The sequence below is a fragment of the Rhinolophus sinicus genome, linkage group LG03 (genome assembly GCF_036562045.2).
Source record: "Rhinolophus sinicus isolate RSC01 linkage group LG03, ASM3656204v1, whole genome shotgun sequence".
Classification (NCBI taxonomy): Eukaryota; Metazoa; Chordata; class Mammalia; order Chiroptera; family Rhinolophidae; genus Rhinolophus; species Rhinolophus sinicus.
The window spans coordinates 96152994-96170162 of NC_133753.1; the positions used below are offsets into that span (position 1 = coordinate 96152994).

Below are 17169 nucleotides of genomic sequence, written 5' to 3' on the forward strand. Positions count from 1 at the left end.
TGGGAAAGGCTATTTTGGACCATATGAGCCCTATTAAGGTCGGGGGTCCTCAGAGAAGGCCTTTGCATTCGGACTGGGTCTGGAGAAGAGAAGCACACCCTTGCTGCTCAGCCTGATGGCAGTGGCTAGAATCAATGCCCCTTCCTGCTAAATCAAGTAGTATTCTGGGTCAAAAAGCAGCAGCGGAAGCAGTTGTCTCAGCATACTGCCTCATCCTCAGACACTGAGCTCCGGAATGATTACTCCCCACCCCTTGCACCAAACTCAACCTGGGTGTCCCCCATCCCCCAAAGGCTGAAAGAGGACAGGAAGCTTGGGTTCCTGAGCCTCCAGCATTAGCATTTTTCCCACTACACTTGCTGAATCCCTGACCCCTTTCCTTACCTCCCACCTCCACCACTTCCTTGCCTCATTGAGCTGCCAGGGCCCTCACTGAGCTCTGCTGCCTCCTTTCTGACTTCCTCTGCCCTGGTCCCACTCCAGGTGTTCACGCTATGGGAGAACAAGTTCTGCCTCTAGACCTGGAAGGCCACCTGAGAATATGTCTGATCCCTCACTGTGTCCACCCTTCCTCTGGGACTGGCAGAGATTCCAGGAAAAGGGCTGCAAGTTGGGCCTGTGTCCTTTGGAGAAAGGCGGAGAGCTGGGGCTAGAGACCATGGCTTAGGTGCACATACAGCAAGTCAGGCCACAGGATCACTATCCGAGAGCCTGGGGTACAGGGGCCCCGCCCACGGGGCCTGCTGCCAAAGCCCTGCTCCTTTCTGTACCAAGGGAAGTCTCTGGATTCAGTGTGGGGCTTTATCTGGGTGATACAAGTTGGGAGAGAAGAAGTGGGTGGGAATCTGGCTTCAGGCTTCACCTTTGAGATCCTGGAGCCCAAGAAAACCCACCCCAAACTCCTTTACATCCTTTATAAGCTCGGATAGGCCCATGGGGTTGCTTGGATCCTGAGTGCAATGGAGCAAGGCTGGTAAGGGTCATAGACTGAAGCCTGGGTGACAGTGGAAAGGAAGAACAGACTGTCCAAAGTTAGCCGTGGAGGGAATCTCCAACAAAGCTATGTGTGTGTGTCCATATTGCACCTGGAAGGTTCAGAGTAGGCTGCCCTGGGTACACTAAGGTGTCTGTCTGTCAATGCTGTGTCTGTGTGTGTGTGTGTGGGGGGGGAGGTGCGGGGCTGCAGTTTATATGGGATGGGCATAGTGTGTTTCAGCAGAATCTGTCCAGAGGATTACTGCCCAGTGATCCTGAGGGGAAAAGGATGGGTAAGATACTTGTGGCCAGAATTCTAGAGGAGGTGTCGACCTTCTGTGGTGAGGACACAATCAGTGGGTGTGCTTCATTTCTTGGAGTGTTAGCCATAGAATAGTGCCCTTGGAACACATCACTGGTTTCCCAACCTTTTAAAAAGGCTATTGAACCCATTGTTCTTACAAAAATATTAGGATGAAGCTGAAAATATAAGAGAAAAGCAGAACTTCTCTGACTGACGTCAGTGAAGGAAGTGCGGGGTGTGTGTGTGCGGGAATTCCTCTGGCTTCATCTTCCCCTACTACCCCTTAGATGGGGCTCCAAGGAAAGTCTTTTGAAAACCACTGACCTAAAAGATAGGGAATAGAGTTCCAGAAGGTGTATGAAGAGGGATCTGAGATCATCCTGTTCAGGAACCTGAGAAGATAGGAAAGGTTTTTCATGAATCTCTTGACTAGTATGATGTTGGCGGCTTTGCCTTGACATTGGAGGACAGACCTCATTTGGTCAGGGAATCAAACCCCAGAAGACTGTGTCATTACTCTGAGCTATGACACTAAAGTATGCCCATTGGCTGCAGAAGGCCCAGGAGGGGCTGGAGAAGATCCTAGGGCCTCCAGAGTTCCAAGGCTTAAAAGGGGTTTCATGATGCCCTAATTTATAGTGCAGCTGTGTCATTGGGTAGGAGCTACAAGATGCTGATGGTACCTAGATAAGATGTCATGCTACATGACCAGCATCCTAGGTAGGAAGAGAGATGTCAAGGTTGAGATAGAGTCCGCAGGATGGGAAAGAGGGTTGTGTGGACTGTGGTCTGATCCTTCACCTGCTCTTTTTCTTGTTGCTCTTTTGTGCTGATGCTTGTCGGTTCAAGGTCATATCACAGACCATGAAATTCTGTGATCCTTCTTTTGTAGTGAGAGTCTCCCAAGTTGTGAATATCCATTTCCAAGATAAGGCATGGACTCGATGGTTCTGGGCTACAGGGCTGTACAGAATTTGAAATTGAAATGAGGCCAGGGTATAGGCTGGGCTCTGTGCTGCCCGTTTCCCAGGCATCACCTTGAATCCTAGTATCCTCTTTGCCGTTGTACATGGACCTTAATGGTGTTTGACAAGAGGATGACCTGGGTCACAGTGACCTTAAGCCTCGGGTGATCCCAAAGTGGTGGGATACACTTAAGAGACCTGGTAAAAGAGAAGTACAGGCTAGACTGCTGAGAATAGTTCTCAAATCCACAGCCCTGAATATTTGGAGGGCTGATCAATGTCACCAGGGAGAGATGATGATGAGATTTAGTTCAGATAATTCAATTTCCTATAGGTCAAACTCTACCAGTTTGGTAAAAAAGAAAAGTCTGTAAGAGGTAGGTCAGAAATGTCTAAATAAAAGCATCCCATGGGTGGTGAATGGGTCCCTAGAAATATGAGACTATCAAAGAGGGAAGTTCAACTTTCCTGAAGTGGGAGGAATTGGAAGATAACATCAGTGTGGCATTAAGACATAGTAGGAAAGACACACAGTTGAATGGTATAACTGCATTGTTCTGTTTGCAACCAATGTGTACTCCTTGCTCTTCTACCAAATGCTTTTTTGAACCCAAACCAAGTTGTTTGGGCCCCAGAGGTCCATATCTATGAAGCCGCCTTGTGCAGCTGGTCATACAGCTCAGGGATTCTAATGCAGCAATGATGGGGTTGAGAGCCCAGCGGCAGAGTCAGTCTGCTTCATCTTCCCCAGGAATAGCACCAAGATGCTATTCAAGAAAGGAGTCTTGGCCTCAAGTTGACCCTGAGGAATTCTTGAGGTAATCAAGTTTCTGGCTTCTAGGTCCCTCACACCCACTCACCTCAATGTTGATGGGAAGTCATGATTATAGGAATAATGTAGAAGCAAGGTTTCAGCATTGGGGTACCAACCACCAAACACATCCTCAAAATACTGTGCCACCTTTCCTCCAAACACCAACCCAGCAGGTCCTGCTGGTGGCAGAACATCTCCACTGATGATCTTAGTGATGACTGAAGCATAAGGATCCAAGGAAGACTGGAAACTTGAATGAAGCTAATATCCAGGGCAAACAGAGTCTCCTGGCCAGATATGATGAACTTCAAGAAGAGCTTTAATATCACACACACACACACACACACACACACACACACACACACACCTTTTAGAACTAATAAATATATTCAGTGAAGTTGCAGAATACAAAATCAACAAACAAAAGTCAGTTGTGTTTCTATACTCTAGCAGTGAACAGTCTGAAAAGGAAATTAAGAAAATAATTTTACTTAGAAAAGCATCAAAGTAAAATAAAATATTTAGGAACAAACTTAACCAAGGAGGCAAAAGGAAACTACAAAACATTGCTGTAAGAAATTAAAGAAGACACAAATAAGTGGAAGACACCCCGTGTTCATGGATTGAAAGATATGATATCATTAGGTGTCAATATTACCCAAAACAATCTATAGATTTAATGCAATCCCTATGAAAAACCCAATGGCATAGCTTGCAGAAAAAGAAAAAAAGAGTCTAAAATTCACATGGTATCTCAAGAGACCCTGAATAGCCAAAACAATCTTGAAAAAGAACAAAATTGGAGGTCTCACACTTCCTAACTTTAAAACTTTTAAAACTTTAAAGCTACTGGGTCGGCCCGGTGGCTCAGGCGGTTAGAGCTCCATGCTCCTAACTCCGCAGGCTGCCGGTTCGATTCCCACATGGGCCAGTGGGCTCTCAACCACAAGGCTGCCAGTTCAATTCCTCGACTCCCGCAAGGGATGGTGGGCAGCGCTCCCTGCAACTAAAGTTGAACACGGCACCTCGAGCTGAGCTGCCACTGAGCTCCCAGATGGCTCAGTTGGTTGGAGCGCATCCTCTCAACCACAAGGTTGCCGGTTCGACTCCCGCAAGGGATGGCGGGCTGCGCCCCCTGCAACTAGCAATGGGAACTGGACCTGGAGCTGAGCTGTGCTCTCCACAACTAAGACTGAAAGAACAACAACTTGAAGCTGAACAGCACCCTCCACAACTGAGATTGAAAGGACAACAACTTGACTTGGAAAAAAGTCCTGGAAGTACACACTGTTCTCCAATAAAGTCCTGTTCCCCTTCCCCAATAAAATCTTAAAAAAACACCAAAACTTTAAAGCTACAGTAATCAGTGTGGTACTGGAATAACTGCAGACATACAGATCAGTGACATACACTAGAGAGCCCAAAAATAAGCCCTCATACATATGATCAAATGACTTTTGACAAGAGTACCAGTCTTTTCAAGAAATGGTGCTGAGAAAACTGGACATCTACATGCAAAAAAAAATAAAATAAAAAAAATGAAGTTGGGCCCTTACCTTAAATTATATACAAAAATTAACTGAAAATGGGTCAAAGACCTAAACATAAGTGCTAAAACTGTAAAACCCTTAGATGTAAAATAGGGGAAAAGCTTCATGACCTTGCATTTGGCCCATGATTTCTTGGATATGACAACAAAAGTAAACATTGATAAATTGGACTACATCAAAATTAAAAACTCTGTGCATCAAAGGACATAATCAGAGTGAAAAGGCAACCTACAGAATGGGAGAAAATAATTGCAAATCATATATCTGATAAGGAGTTTGTATCCAGAATATACGTATAAAGTGCTCCTGCAATTCAATGATGACAATAAACCAAATAAGCTGACTTAAAAATAAGCAAAAGACTTGAATAGACATTTCTCCAAAAAAGATATACAAAGGGCCAACAAACATAGGAAAAGACGCTCAACAAGAGTACAAATTAAGAAAGTGCAAATCAAAACCACAGAGAGGTAGTACCTCACACCCATCAGGATGATTGTTATCCAAAAACAAAACAAAACAAAAAACAAACAAAAAAAATCCAGTAAGTAACTAATGTTGTTGGCAAGGATGTAGAGAAATTGGAACCCTTGTACACTGTTGGTAGGAATGTAAAATGGTATAGCCATGATGGAAAACAGTATGGTGATTACTCAAAAAATTAAAAATACAATTATCATGTAATCCAGCAGTACCAGTTCTGAGTGTATATCCAAAAGAATTGAAATCAAGGTCTCAGAGAGATACTTGTGCATTCATGTTCACAGTAATGTTATCCATAACAGTCAAAAGGTGGAAGCAACCCAAATGTCTATCAATCAATGAATGGATAAACAAATGTGATCTGTACAATGAAATATTATTCAGCCTTTAAAAGGAAGGCATTCTGACATATGCTACAATATGGATGAACCTTGAGGGAGGACCTTATGCTAAGTGAAACAAGCCAGACACAAAGACAAATACTGCATGATTTCCCTCATACAAGGTATCCAGAGACACAGAAAGTAGAATGGTGGTTACCTGGGGGCTGGAGGGACAGGTAAGTGGGAAATGACTGTTTAATGGGTACAGAGTTTGAGTTTCATAAGATGAAAAAGTTGTAGAGATTGGTTGCACAACAATGTGAATGTACTGAACACTACTGAACTATACACTTAAAAACGGTAAAGATGGTAAAGTTTGTTATGTCTATTTTACCACAATTTAGAAAAAATAAAAAGAGCTTTAAGGATAGTTGAAAAAATAGGAAATTAGACCAAGAAAGAACTGTATCTTTATCCTGATCCAGGAAAGCCAGGAGATGAGTAAGAAAGGGAAACCAAGATTGGGCTTCCGTGTTCCCTTAAGAGAGAAGAATTTCAGCCTCCCGCGATGCCTCTTCTTTTTGTAAGCTGTACACCTGTACCTGAAGGGCTTGTCAGCGGTTCAGCCATGCCCACGGCGTAAACGATCAGCTTTGGATGACCTGCTCTGAGCCATACTGAAGGGAAGCAGCTCTCTTTACCTTCATAGGTAGAATGCATTTCAGGAAGTGAAACATTAACTTGAGTAAAATCTTAAGCAGTACAGTTGAAACATATCCAGTCAGTTGGAAGAATACTTTTTAGAATTAAATAAGTATTTAATTGAAGATAGATATGAGTGTCAACTGACCAATAGAATCGTTGTTACTAAGATCCATATTTGATTTTGATCAGAGGATATGTCCCACTTTTATGAAATTCTGAAAATTCTAGCTCAAAATTTAACTTCAACTCAAAGTTTAGTTGTTAAACGCTGAATAAAATAGAATCCTAGAAAAATTTTGGAAAAGATGGCTCACCTAGTCAGATACTAATATATGTTTATTACTCAAAACTCAGGCTAATATTTAACCAAACCCTTGCAAATTCAGGCAGAATTACTTAAACAATTATAGGATGGGGATAAGAGGGTTTATATGAAAACAATAATTGGATTTTAGAGTGGAGTTAAATGAAACTTCAAGATTAAAAAAGAGATTCCTCACCTCAAAAAATGTTTTCAATTTTAGAGTTAAAAAGTAAGGGAAAAAGAGTGCATAGATTGATTACTTAACCTATTTCTGTACCTTGGTCATTTTAGATACATAAATATTTGCTGAGTAAAAAAATACAGCAAATTTGGGGAATGGAACAAGCAGAGCAATCACCATTGTGATTTATGAATTTATTGATTTTATGTTATGAAATTTGAAAGAGAGGAAAGAATACAGGAGTTCAATGATTTTGAAGATTTTGCCTTAGGACTAAAAAATGCTTTTCTGATAAGATTGATACTTACAGTTTAACTTATTTTTAGTGTTTCCACAGTAGAGATAATGTAAGCTAGGAAATATCAACCACAGTCTCTGTGCTGAAGAGCAAATAAAATAGACCTATTTAGTTACCATAATGTGAGGGATTTGGGGATCTCTAGCTCTGGCCTCATATAATTTGTGGTTAACATTTTCAAATACACGAACCTTAAATATTTGTCCAGGAAAACATTTTAGTGTTCACATTCAAATAAATCTAAATGCTGAAGGAAAAGTTTTTGGCACTACGTATGTTTAAAGTATGAGGTGTGATAAAAAACTACGGTGAATGTTTAAATTAAAAATAAAATTTATTACAGCAAAAGACACATTGCCATTAATCCCCCTCCAAATACTCCCGCTCGCTTGGAACACACTCATCCCATCGTTCTTGCCACTTTCTGAAGCAGTTCTGGACGTCCTCTTCCGTGGGTGTCTTTAGTTGCGCTGTCGTGGCTGCCTCCATGTCCTGAATCATTTTGACTTTGGGAAAGAGCCAGAAGTCGCATGGTGCCAGATCGGGAATACGGTGGATGAGGACACACTGTATTACTGTTTTCATTTCACAGAAATTGTCGTACCAGAAGTGATGTGTGACATGGAGCCTTTCCGTTGTAATCAGCAAATGCAGTGAATGCTGCTGGCAATGGCCATCCAACAAAAAGGCAGGGATCTTCAATACAGATAACGGATAGCGAAGTGTCAAACCTTAGTAACAGTGTCTGACATGTTTCAACTTATTTGGTGCAGTCAGTCAGGTGTGAGGTACAATTGCGAGGTGTGTTTTGTTTTTTTGTTTTTTTAACTTTTATTTATTTATTTATTTATTTATTTTTAAACTTTTATTTATTTTAAGTGTGTTTTTCCAGGACCCATCAGCTCCAAGTCAAGTGGTTGTTTCAATCTAGTTGTGAAGGGCGCAGCTCACAGTGGCCCATCGAACCGGCAACCTTGTTGTTAAGAGGACCGCACTGTAACCAACTGAGCTAACCGGCCGCTCTGAGAAGGTGTGTTTTAAAGTGTGATGTAAATCATCCTCCATCATAACAATGCTCCGTGTCACACTTCGCTTCTGGTATACGGCAATTTCTGTCAAATAAAAACATTACGTGTGTCCTCATCTGCCTTTTTCACTGGATCTGGCACCATGCGACTTCTGGCTCTTCCCCAAAGTCAAATGATTCAGGACATGGAGGCAGCCATGACAGCACAACTAAAGACACTCACGAAAGATAACTATCAGAACTGCTTCAGAAAGTGGCAAGAACAGTGGGATAAATTTGTTCAAAGTGAGAGGGAGTATTTGGAGGGGAATTAATGGCAATGTGTCTTTTACTGTAATAAATTTTTTAATTTAAACATTCACCATATTGTTTGATCACACCTCGTATATAGTGTCTTTAATATAATTGGAGATAATTTTATTTTGGAAAATTAGGTGCATTTTTTCCTTAAGAATATACTGCTCAGTGCCCCTAGATGTAAAATAGAGGCATGGAGTATGGAATATATGAACAGTATGAATTTAGCTGCAGAATTTATGGGAACTGGCTGGGATACATTCAAAGGCTGCTATAATATAGTCCGTGAGGACGTGGATGCCCATCTAACACTCTGAGTGCTGGAAAAGCTGCAGGGCATGGCCATGGAAGAAGAGGAGCCTAGCATCTCCTCTTAGGCAGATCCTGTTGTGTTGCTACTGGTATTGCACTGTAAGCATTGAATGTGCGTGTTACCCATGACTTCTAAAAGTAATACAATATACAATGTGTTCAAAATATAGGTTATTTCAACCACAAGTCTCATGTCTATTGATTAAAAATAAGAGGGATACTATCCTGTTGCACTAGCATCAAAATTCAAGAGACAGAATGGAAAGTAACTATTTTTGTCTAAAAGCTCATGTGTGCACAATAGAAAACTCTGTATGGCAGATGAAAAAATGGAAGTCTTTGGGCCAAAGAAGCAAACCTGATAGGTTTGGTTAGATTCTCATATGCTGCTCTATTTAAAAAATTTAATTAGCTGCCAACATTTAATATAATTAAAATGTAATTTTTTTATTAAATCATGATAGTCTGTCTCACCCATTTAGGCTTACTCACCTGACTCCTATAGAATTTGAGTTGGTGATCCCTATTTTATGGGAAGAAAAATCTAATAATCCCAAGAAAATGGCAGACTTTTGGAAGATTATGTTTGCCTTGATAATCTTTGGATTATGTCTACATTGATACTAGTATTCTTATCAGATATAGAAATCATTATTAATCAACTATCATAAACTAAGGGATTTAACTTCAGGAATAAAAAACACGCAGGTTCACAGGCTTAAATATATCAGGACAGGTATGACCATTAATTCTGAATGTTTACAGAATGTCTGGGATCACAGAGACAAGATTTGAATGGGACAAGATGTCGCACATTGGTGTCAGATGTTACATTTCAAAAGCAAAATCCAACACCATTTTAAAAGTTAAGTTTCTAAGACATTAATTTGTGTTAAAATTCAGCAGAGAGCTAAACTCACTTTGGAAGAGAGAGATGACAACATGGAAGAAAAGGAAAACATTTTGATTACTAACAAGATTATGTAACACAGATCAGTTGGTAGTAAAATATTTATAAATTATAAAGGCCCAACTGTTCTCCAAGAAGACTTAATACATGTATGCCTCCTCTCTCCCAAATATGTGTCAGGGAACATCTGGTGACGCTGAGCGGGAGCAGGGCGGAATTGAGAGATCTTGCCATCCAAAGCTGCAAGAAGCATTATCCATGGATGCATTTGGAGTATATGCTCCTTAAGAGCCATCTGTGGTGTATATGCTCCTTAAGAAATATCTGTGTAACACATCACTACTAAAATTATGAATTCTACTGCCAGGCAGACCTCTTTTCAGCTAGATTTGCTTTTCCTGCTCTCTTGAGCTGCTCGAATATAAACAGGTAATGAGGTGAGATGCTACGTGCACAGAATTTACCATTGATGTGACACCTGAAACACTTGTACAAAAAGAAAGAGAAAAATGATAAAACTTAGGCTGATGCCATTGGTTGGGGCCCAGATGACCAGGACATAGGGACGTAGCCAACCAGAAGCACTGTCAGCATGGAAGCTTCCTTTGTGCAGCTGCCCCAACCCAGACAAGATGTTGGACTCCAAACGGCAGGCGTGCCCCCAGCACTGTGGACTTAGTTCCTAAACCAGACTCCAAGTTGCTTGATGTTCTTCCGAGCTCTGTACGTTCTATTCTCTCTGCCTGAAACACTTTCTCCTCCCTACTCTTTTTTTCTGTTTCACTACTTTTTGCTCGTCCTAGAGATCTCAAATACTTCTACCTCTGGGAGCCCACCTTGACCTCCCAGACTAAGCTGGTTGCCCCTTGGTTGTGTCCCGACAGTACCCCCAGGACTTGAAAAGCACTGATCACACTGAATTGTAACCCCTTGTTGACTTGTCTACATCCTCTCATAGCGCAGAGCTCCATGAGGCCAGCGGCCAGGTCTGCCTTGCTCACATCTGTATTCCTAATGTGGAGTAAGTTGCTGGTTGGATGGTTGAATAAATGGCATCCCAACCTGTCTGCTTCTTAGCTCACTCGGGTACTCTCAGCAGGACTCTCAGCTATGGGATGTCTAGTGTTTGTGGGCAGGGCATAGAAGATGGCCAGCAGTGGCCTTGATGCCTAACAGTTACCCAAGAAACAGAAATTCTTGGGACAGGTGACCCAGAGGTTTGGTATGCAGCCTGGGACTTCTTACAAATTGAAAGAATGAGACGGGAAAGGAGAATGTGTGTGTGGAGGGGAGGAGGAAGCTTGGAAATACCTCTTCGAGGCAAAGTAGGGGTGGTGACATCTTGACCAGAAATTAAGAATCAGAGAACAGAGGTCAGAGAATCTAGAAGGATGAAAGTACGATTTTTTGGAGGAAAGAACTCCACAATGGAACCAGGAAGCTACCAGAAGCCCTCGTACTGAGCATGATTTCTGAGAGGGTGTGCAGAGTTAGTAGGGTTAATAAATGTCTGTCAATTGGGTTCCGTTGTCTCCATGACATTGAGCAGTTTCTTTCACCTAACAAAATGGTGGCTGATCTTGAGTAAGGCAGGGAGAATCTTAGCCAAGGGAGAGAGTCAGCAGACATCAGGGAGGGTGACAAGCAATATAAGACCCAAAAGCGAGAAAGACACCAAAAACTGATACCAGGAGCTAGCACTGCTTTTCCAGCATGGAAGTGGCCAGAATGTAGCGGGTTGTCTGAAAGCGCAAGCTCTCAACCCCTCCTGTTCTTAAGAAGCATTGGTCTTTGTGCACCAGCAATGCACTAAAAAACTTTCAAAGTAGTTCTATGGTCTTCAGCCTAGAGTCAAATTCCTTAATATGGCCTACAAAGTTTGTCGTACCAGCCTCATCTTTGACCATGAGTAGCCAGGCAACTGCAATGAGGGAATGAGTGGCCTCGCCCTCAAGAGGACTGGGTTCTCTGTAATCAGGAGGATCTGGGAAAGGAGAGTAACTCTAGCCCTGTTCTTCAAACAAAGAGAACCTGGAAAAACAGGAATGAACTCTCTCGAGGGGCAAGGTGGCAAGAGCTCCCTTCTTCTATCTGCAGCATTGGTTTAAGCTCTTCCTGCCTCTTCTGGGTCTAGGGATCCTGGACCCCATCCCTTCTCAGTTTGAGCTAGGATGGCTTAGCTGTTTCTGGTGCTGAGCAACTCTGGACATCATTTGACCCCCTGACCCAGGGAGTCTCTAGTAATAAACCATGGGTAGGACTGATTCCAGGAGTGGGCCCATCATCCCCTACACAGGTGACACGCTGAGGTCCATCAGGCAGGGAAGTTACCTCCTCGGCCCTCACTGGCAGCCGGCTTCACTTGAATTGGACGATTCATCTGAAAGACATCAGACCAACACTCCCAGTCAGCATGACTGCCTGGCCCTAGGGACCCCCAGCTTCTCCACCCCCGGACTCTGCAGGATCTAAGCCCTGGCCCCTCTGAACTCTGTACTTTACCCCTCTCACACTGGGATTACAGATTTTCTCCAGGATTCCTGCCTTAAATCCAGGAATTTAGAAGGTGCTGGAAACTGAAGGGTTGGGTGATAGGAAGCTCATTGTCAAGAGCAGGACAGACTGTGGAAGCTAAGGAGATTCTCTTGCCTTGGGCTCTGGGCAGGGACCACATGAAGCCTGTGCCTCTGGCTCCTAGACTCCCTTAAAGGCTTTGGGTGAGAGGAATTGGGTGGGAGCGTAAACATGATATTGCAGATTTGTGTTTTGTGCCTCAAATTGAGGATATAATTCTATGTGTCATTTAGATTAAACCATCTGAGAATCAGACTTAGCGCTGTCTATCCCCGACTCTGCCATTTAATGGTTGTATGACTTCCAATAAGCCAACGTCTCTCAGATTCGCTTTGTTAAATGGGAAAAAGCTTCCCCAAGCTTCTGTGTCTACCCCTCAGCCCCCTCCCTGGGCCCTGCTTCCCCTGACGATGTTGGGGTTCTCCAGGGTGTCTTTCTCAGCCCTGCTCATTCTGCTCCTCCTCTTCTTCCTGGATACTGTCACCCACACCCCACAGCACAGCTGCTGTCCCCACGGGGATGACTCAGAGCTCTGCATCTCTAGCCCTCCCTCCCCGCTGAGCTTCAGACCCAAGTGTCCAGCTGCTTGCTGGACATCCCAACTAGAAAGTCCCACTGGCACCTTCCACGTGACACAGCCAAACCAGAGTTCAGTGTTTTGCCTGAACTTGATCCTTCCCGTCATCCAAGATATAAACCTGAAAAGCAGCTTGACTCCTCCCCATACCCTCCCCCACCAACCAATGTCACCTTTTAATTCAAGGGTTCCCTGATCAGGAGTGGACAAGAATTACCTGGGAACCACATCAGACTCTCAAGCTGGGGATTGAATTTGTAAAAGCTCTTAGGTGTTGTCAATTTACACCCCACACATTCCCATCCCCCAACCACCCTAAGAGAATTCATGATGGAATCCCCATCTCACCTTCCTCTCATGGGTGTTGTGGGGATCACATGAGATAATGGGGATGCAAAAGGTCTTTGTAAACTGCCAAGAGCTGGGTGCGTAGGATGTGAGAAATTATTGTTGGGGGGCAGACAGCTGAGTGCCCGGAGGAAAGAACAGCGGCCTTCCTGGTCATGGAGAAGGGGTACTGATGCCCATCTGGCCTGAGAAGGTGATGATCTGACCCCCTCCCCTCAGGAAATGCACTGCTTCTGCACCAATCACGGGCCACTCCATCCTCTACCAATGTGCTCGTTGCCTAGACAACAGGCAGCTTCCTGTTACCATAGCCACAAGTGCTACCCAGTAACCATGGTAACGCCCTGGCAGTCACAGTTGAGCAATTTCCTTTGGATCAAATTTGGGGGTGGGGGAGTGGGGAGGGTTTATTGGGGGGAAAAAAGAAAGGAAGGAAGGAAAACAGACGAAGCCTGAATCTGTGCAATTTCCCTCCCACCCAAAGCTCAGGTTCTTAAACACTCTGACACGCCCACCCGCTGGTGGTGGAGCACCTGCAGTGTCCCAGGCTGCGGGTGGGGGTCGAGACACCAATAGGACTCGGGCTGCAGTCTAGAGGGGATGACAGATCGATCCAAGCATATCAGGGCAAGCTGGACAGGTCTGGGCTGGCCTGGACCAGGGACCAGGAGGACAGGACCGTCGCTGGGCATGGCCACCTGTGACTGTGGAGCAGAGACCAAGAGACAGAGCCATGGAGAGCAGAGACACACAGAGAGATGAAGAGACACAGGAAGACAGAAATGATGAGAGACTATAAGAGACAGATCTAGAAAGGGACAAGGAAAGAGAAATACTGGTGGAGATGGGAAGGAAATGAGAAGATAACGGGTCAGGAAGGGGACGCAGGAAGGCAGGGAGGAGAGTGGAGAGGGAGAAGGGAAGAAGGGTAGAAACCTGAGGTTGGGGGCAGTGAGGGCGAGCGAGACCATCATTATTTTATTAGTTCTTAAATAGATCCTGAGAATTTCTCTCTGGAGCCTAGAGTGATGAGCACATGTGACAGCAGTGGTTTCCATGGCAGCTGCCTCCCAGCTGGCTTTCTGGGAAGATGGAGCTCATCGGTGCTCTGGAGAACGCCCTTTTCCTCCTCCCCCCCACCCTTTGATGGAGAGTGGGCATTAGGTGGTACATACATGTTTCCCAGGGACCTGGCAGAGTCTAGACCTCAGAGGCTGGGCACCTAGGCTTCTCACCAGTGGGGCATGCTGCCAGCCTTTCCTGAACTCTGTGAAGATGCCCAGTATGGGTCCTTTGGAGGAGACAGTGATGACCCTGGGGACCCTGTCCTCAAAAGCTCACAGACGGGAAGATAATGCCACCATTTCCTGAGAACCTAGGATGCGCCAGGACCTTCCTGGGGCACTTGACATACATTGTTTCTAAATTCCGTCCAACCTCTCTGCAAGTAATACCATTGTCCCCATACTGTAGATGAGAAGGCTAAGGCTGAGGGAGGATAATCACTTGTCCAAGAACACATGGTGGGTAAGTGGTTGAGCTGGAATTTTCCTCCAGTTCTGTCTGACATTGAAGGCCATGATTTTTGTGCTGTGCTGCTCGACTCTATTCTTCAGACATGAACAAGTAATGGGGTACAGAGTGAGCAGGGCCTTAGGAGAAGTGCACGGTAATGAGCTCAGGGAGAGGCTGACTCCAGCTGGAGACGCTGATCAGGGGATGCTTCGTGGAGGAGGCAGATTTGACCTGGGGGGTCATTTGTAGGACTGGGGTCACTGGGCCATGTGACGATAATGGGAGAGGTAGGGCTAGAGGCTGAATGCTCCAGGTGCCTGGGGTATGGAGAGGCAGCTGCCAGTCTGAAGGAGCAAGGGTTCTGGTGGGCACCTGGCACAGAATCAACCTGGGTATAACAAATCACTTGAGTCAGACAGACATGGATTGAAATCCTGGCTCCATCACTGGCAACTTCTCTAAGGTCTCTGAGCCTCAATACACATTAGTAAAAAGGAGAATCATGGTCCTACCTTCCAGGGTTGTGGTGAAAATGACAATGGCTGCGTCTTAGTAGGTGCACCAGATGTAATACAGGTTGTTTGTTTGTTTAATGGAAGGGTATGGAACTGAAAGGTGGGCAGGGGCCAGATCGGGGCAGGCTGTGAAAACCACGACAAGGAATTTGACTTTGTTGTATTCCAAAGGTGATATGGATCCAGGGAAGGGTTTTAAGCAAAATAATCTAGTCCTTGCTGTCTTATGGAAGATCTCACAAGCTGTCACCATCCAGAGAAAAGATTGGAAAGCGAAAGATCAGAGGCAGGAAAATCAGTGATACAGGAAAGGGGGGAGGGTGACCTGGGCCAGGGGAGTTGGAAACGGACAGACTCAAGAGATGTTTAGGAAGAATTAACTGGACTAAAATCCTGGTGGGTATGGGACTGAGGCAGAAGAGGAAATGATGGCTGACTCTCAGGTTTACGGCTTTGGTGTTGGGGAGGTTGGCAGTTTGGGAGTTTGGAGGTGCAGGACAAGTCCTCAAGGGAGTAGCCCAAGAGGATGAGGACAGAACTGGGGAGAGCAGTGCCCCCCGTGCTCTGGGCCCAGTCCCCACGGGGAGGTGGCAAGGGATTTAGGTATGCTGTGGCTGGAGGAGAAAGAGAGCTGCCCACGTGAACGGCCTGGGCAAGCCTACCCTGCTTCCTTCCTGCCACAGCCAGGGGAGGGACGTGAGGTAACCATGGTTCCTCTTTGACGAAAAGAAGGCATTGCCTCCTTGGCCAAGAACTTGTCACGGGACCTCAGGTGAGCTCTTGCTTTGGGCTTGCACCTATTCCCTTGAGAGTTTCCTAGGTGGCGTGCAGGCTCATGTCTGCTTCAGAGCCCAGTCCTGGAGGGGAAATCAAGGGACAGAATGTCAGCGAGAGGAGAGAACAATTTACTCCAGGAAGTGAAGAGGGGAAGGCGGCAGTCAGCATGTACACGTGCGGGGCCTTGATGCTTCTGCCCCCATCAGCAGAGGGAAGGCAAGACCCCACCCCTTCGCCCTGCTTCACTTGCCTAAAATTCCTGCCCTTAGGCTCAGCATTGCCCTCTTCAGGTGCTTCTGTGCTAATGCCAACTCCTTCCTCCACTCGGCACTCATGCTCTCAGCCTCTCCCCCCTTCCCCCCCCCCCAACGGGAAGAGTGTTTTCAGAATCTCCCCAGAGAAGGGACCACTGGTGGGTGTAAGAGAGGTGTCACGGGTGCAGGGAGGAGCAGAGCAGAGGAAAAGCAAACTTCACCACTTCCAGCAGTTTGTTCTACTCACCCCCTCCTCTAATTCAACCAAGTGCCAATGGTTCTAGACTCTATAGGCATATGGTAAATACCTCTCAAGTGCATCCTCTCCGCCTCATTCCTGCCCCACGCCCAGCTCCAGGCCAGCATCATCATTCACCTGCACTCAAGCAACCATCCTAAAGCATCATCCTCCCGCCAGTGGTGCTAACTCTCCAAGCCAACCTTCACCCTGTAGCCAGAGTGGTCTTTTAAAACCAGTCCCTCACTCTTCCCTGTTTAAAACCCACCCGTGGTTCCCCATTGCAAGCCTCCCAGTAAATCCCAAGATCCTGAGACAGGCAGTCAGAACTTGTGAGTCCTGCCTTCTCTGCTGCCCAACACACACGATACTGTCCATTCACGGAGAGCCTTAGCTCTCTTTGCTGGACACCTTCTCTACCAGTTCTCACACTGTCCACAGATTTCCAGAAGTGGCCTTTGTCTTTTAGGAGTTAGACCTTCAAACATGATGGATTATGATCATGATTCAGCTCTGATGGCATCTCCTCTATGAAGTTTCTTCTCCCTCTTTACTCCTGCTGCGTGTTTTACGTACCCAGTTGTAAACCCCACTGAGATGTAATGAGCTATTTCTGGGCTGGAAGCTCCTTGAGGGCAAAGACTTGACTCACTCACTGGGCATCTGCTAGCACATACAGTGCCTTTGTGTGAGTTAGAAAAAACGTGCGTCTTCCTCTGAGCTGACACAACCCTGTGATAATGTGCATGGCTTGGTCAGCAGAGCATGGCTGGATTTTGCCCCCCATTTGCTCTTTCCACTCAAGCTGTTTTGTGCAGGGCACAACTGCAAGAGCAAATGTACTCAGTCTGTCCATCTCCTTCATAGTGTTCAAGGGATGGATGCCCAAAGGAAAGGAAGTCATAAGCAGGGAGATACACAAG

At 45.3% G+C, this 17169-nt stretch overlaps 1 protein-coding gene across 5 annotated transcripts in view; it reads right to left on the minus strand.

Moving 5' to 3' along the window:
• CELF6 (CUGBP Elav-like family member 6) overlaps positions 1-17169 on the minus strand; it is a 43413-nt gene that overhangs the window by 18187 nt on the left and 8057 nt on the right. For all 5 annotated transcript variants that reach the window (XM_019735984.2, XM_019735985.2, XM_074328227.1 and 2 more), the window contains exon 3: positions 11780-11828. In XM_019735984.2, the coding sequence (XP_019591543.2) occupies positions 11780-11828 (49 nt within the window). The remainder of the gene's footprint in view (positions 1-11779; positions 11829-17169) is intronic.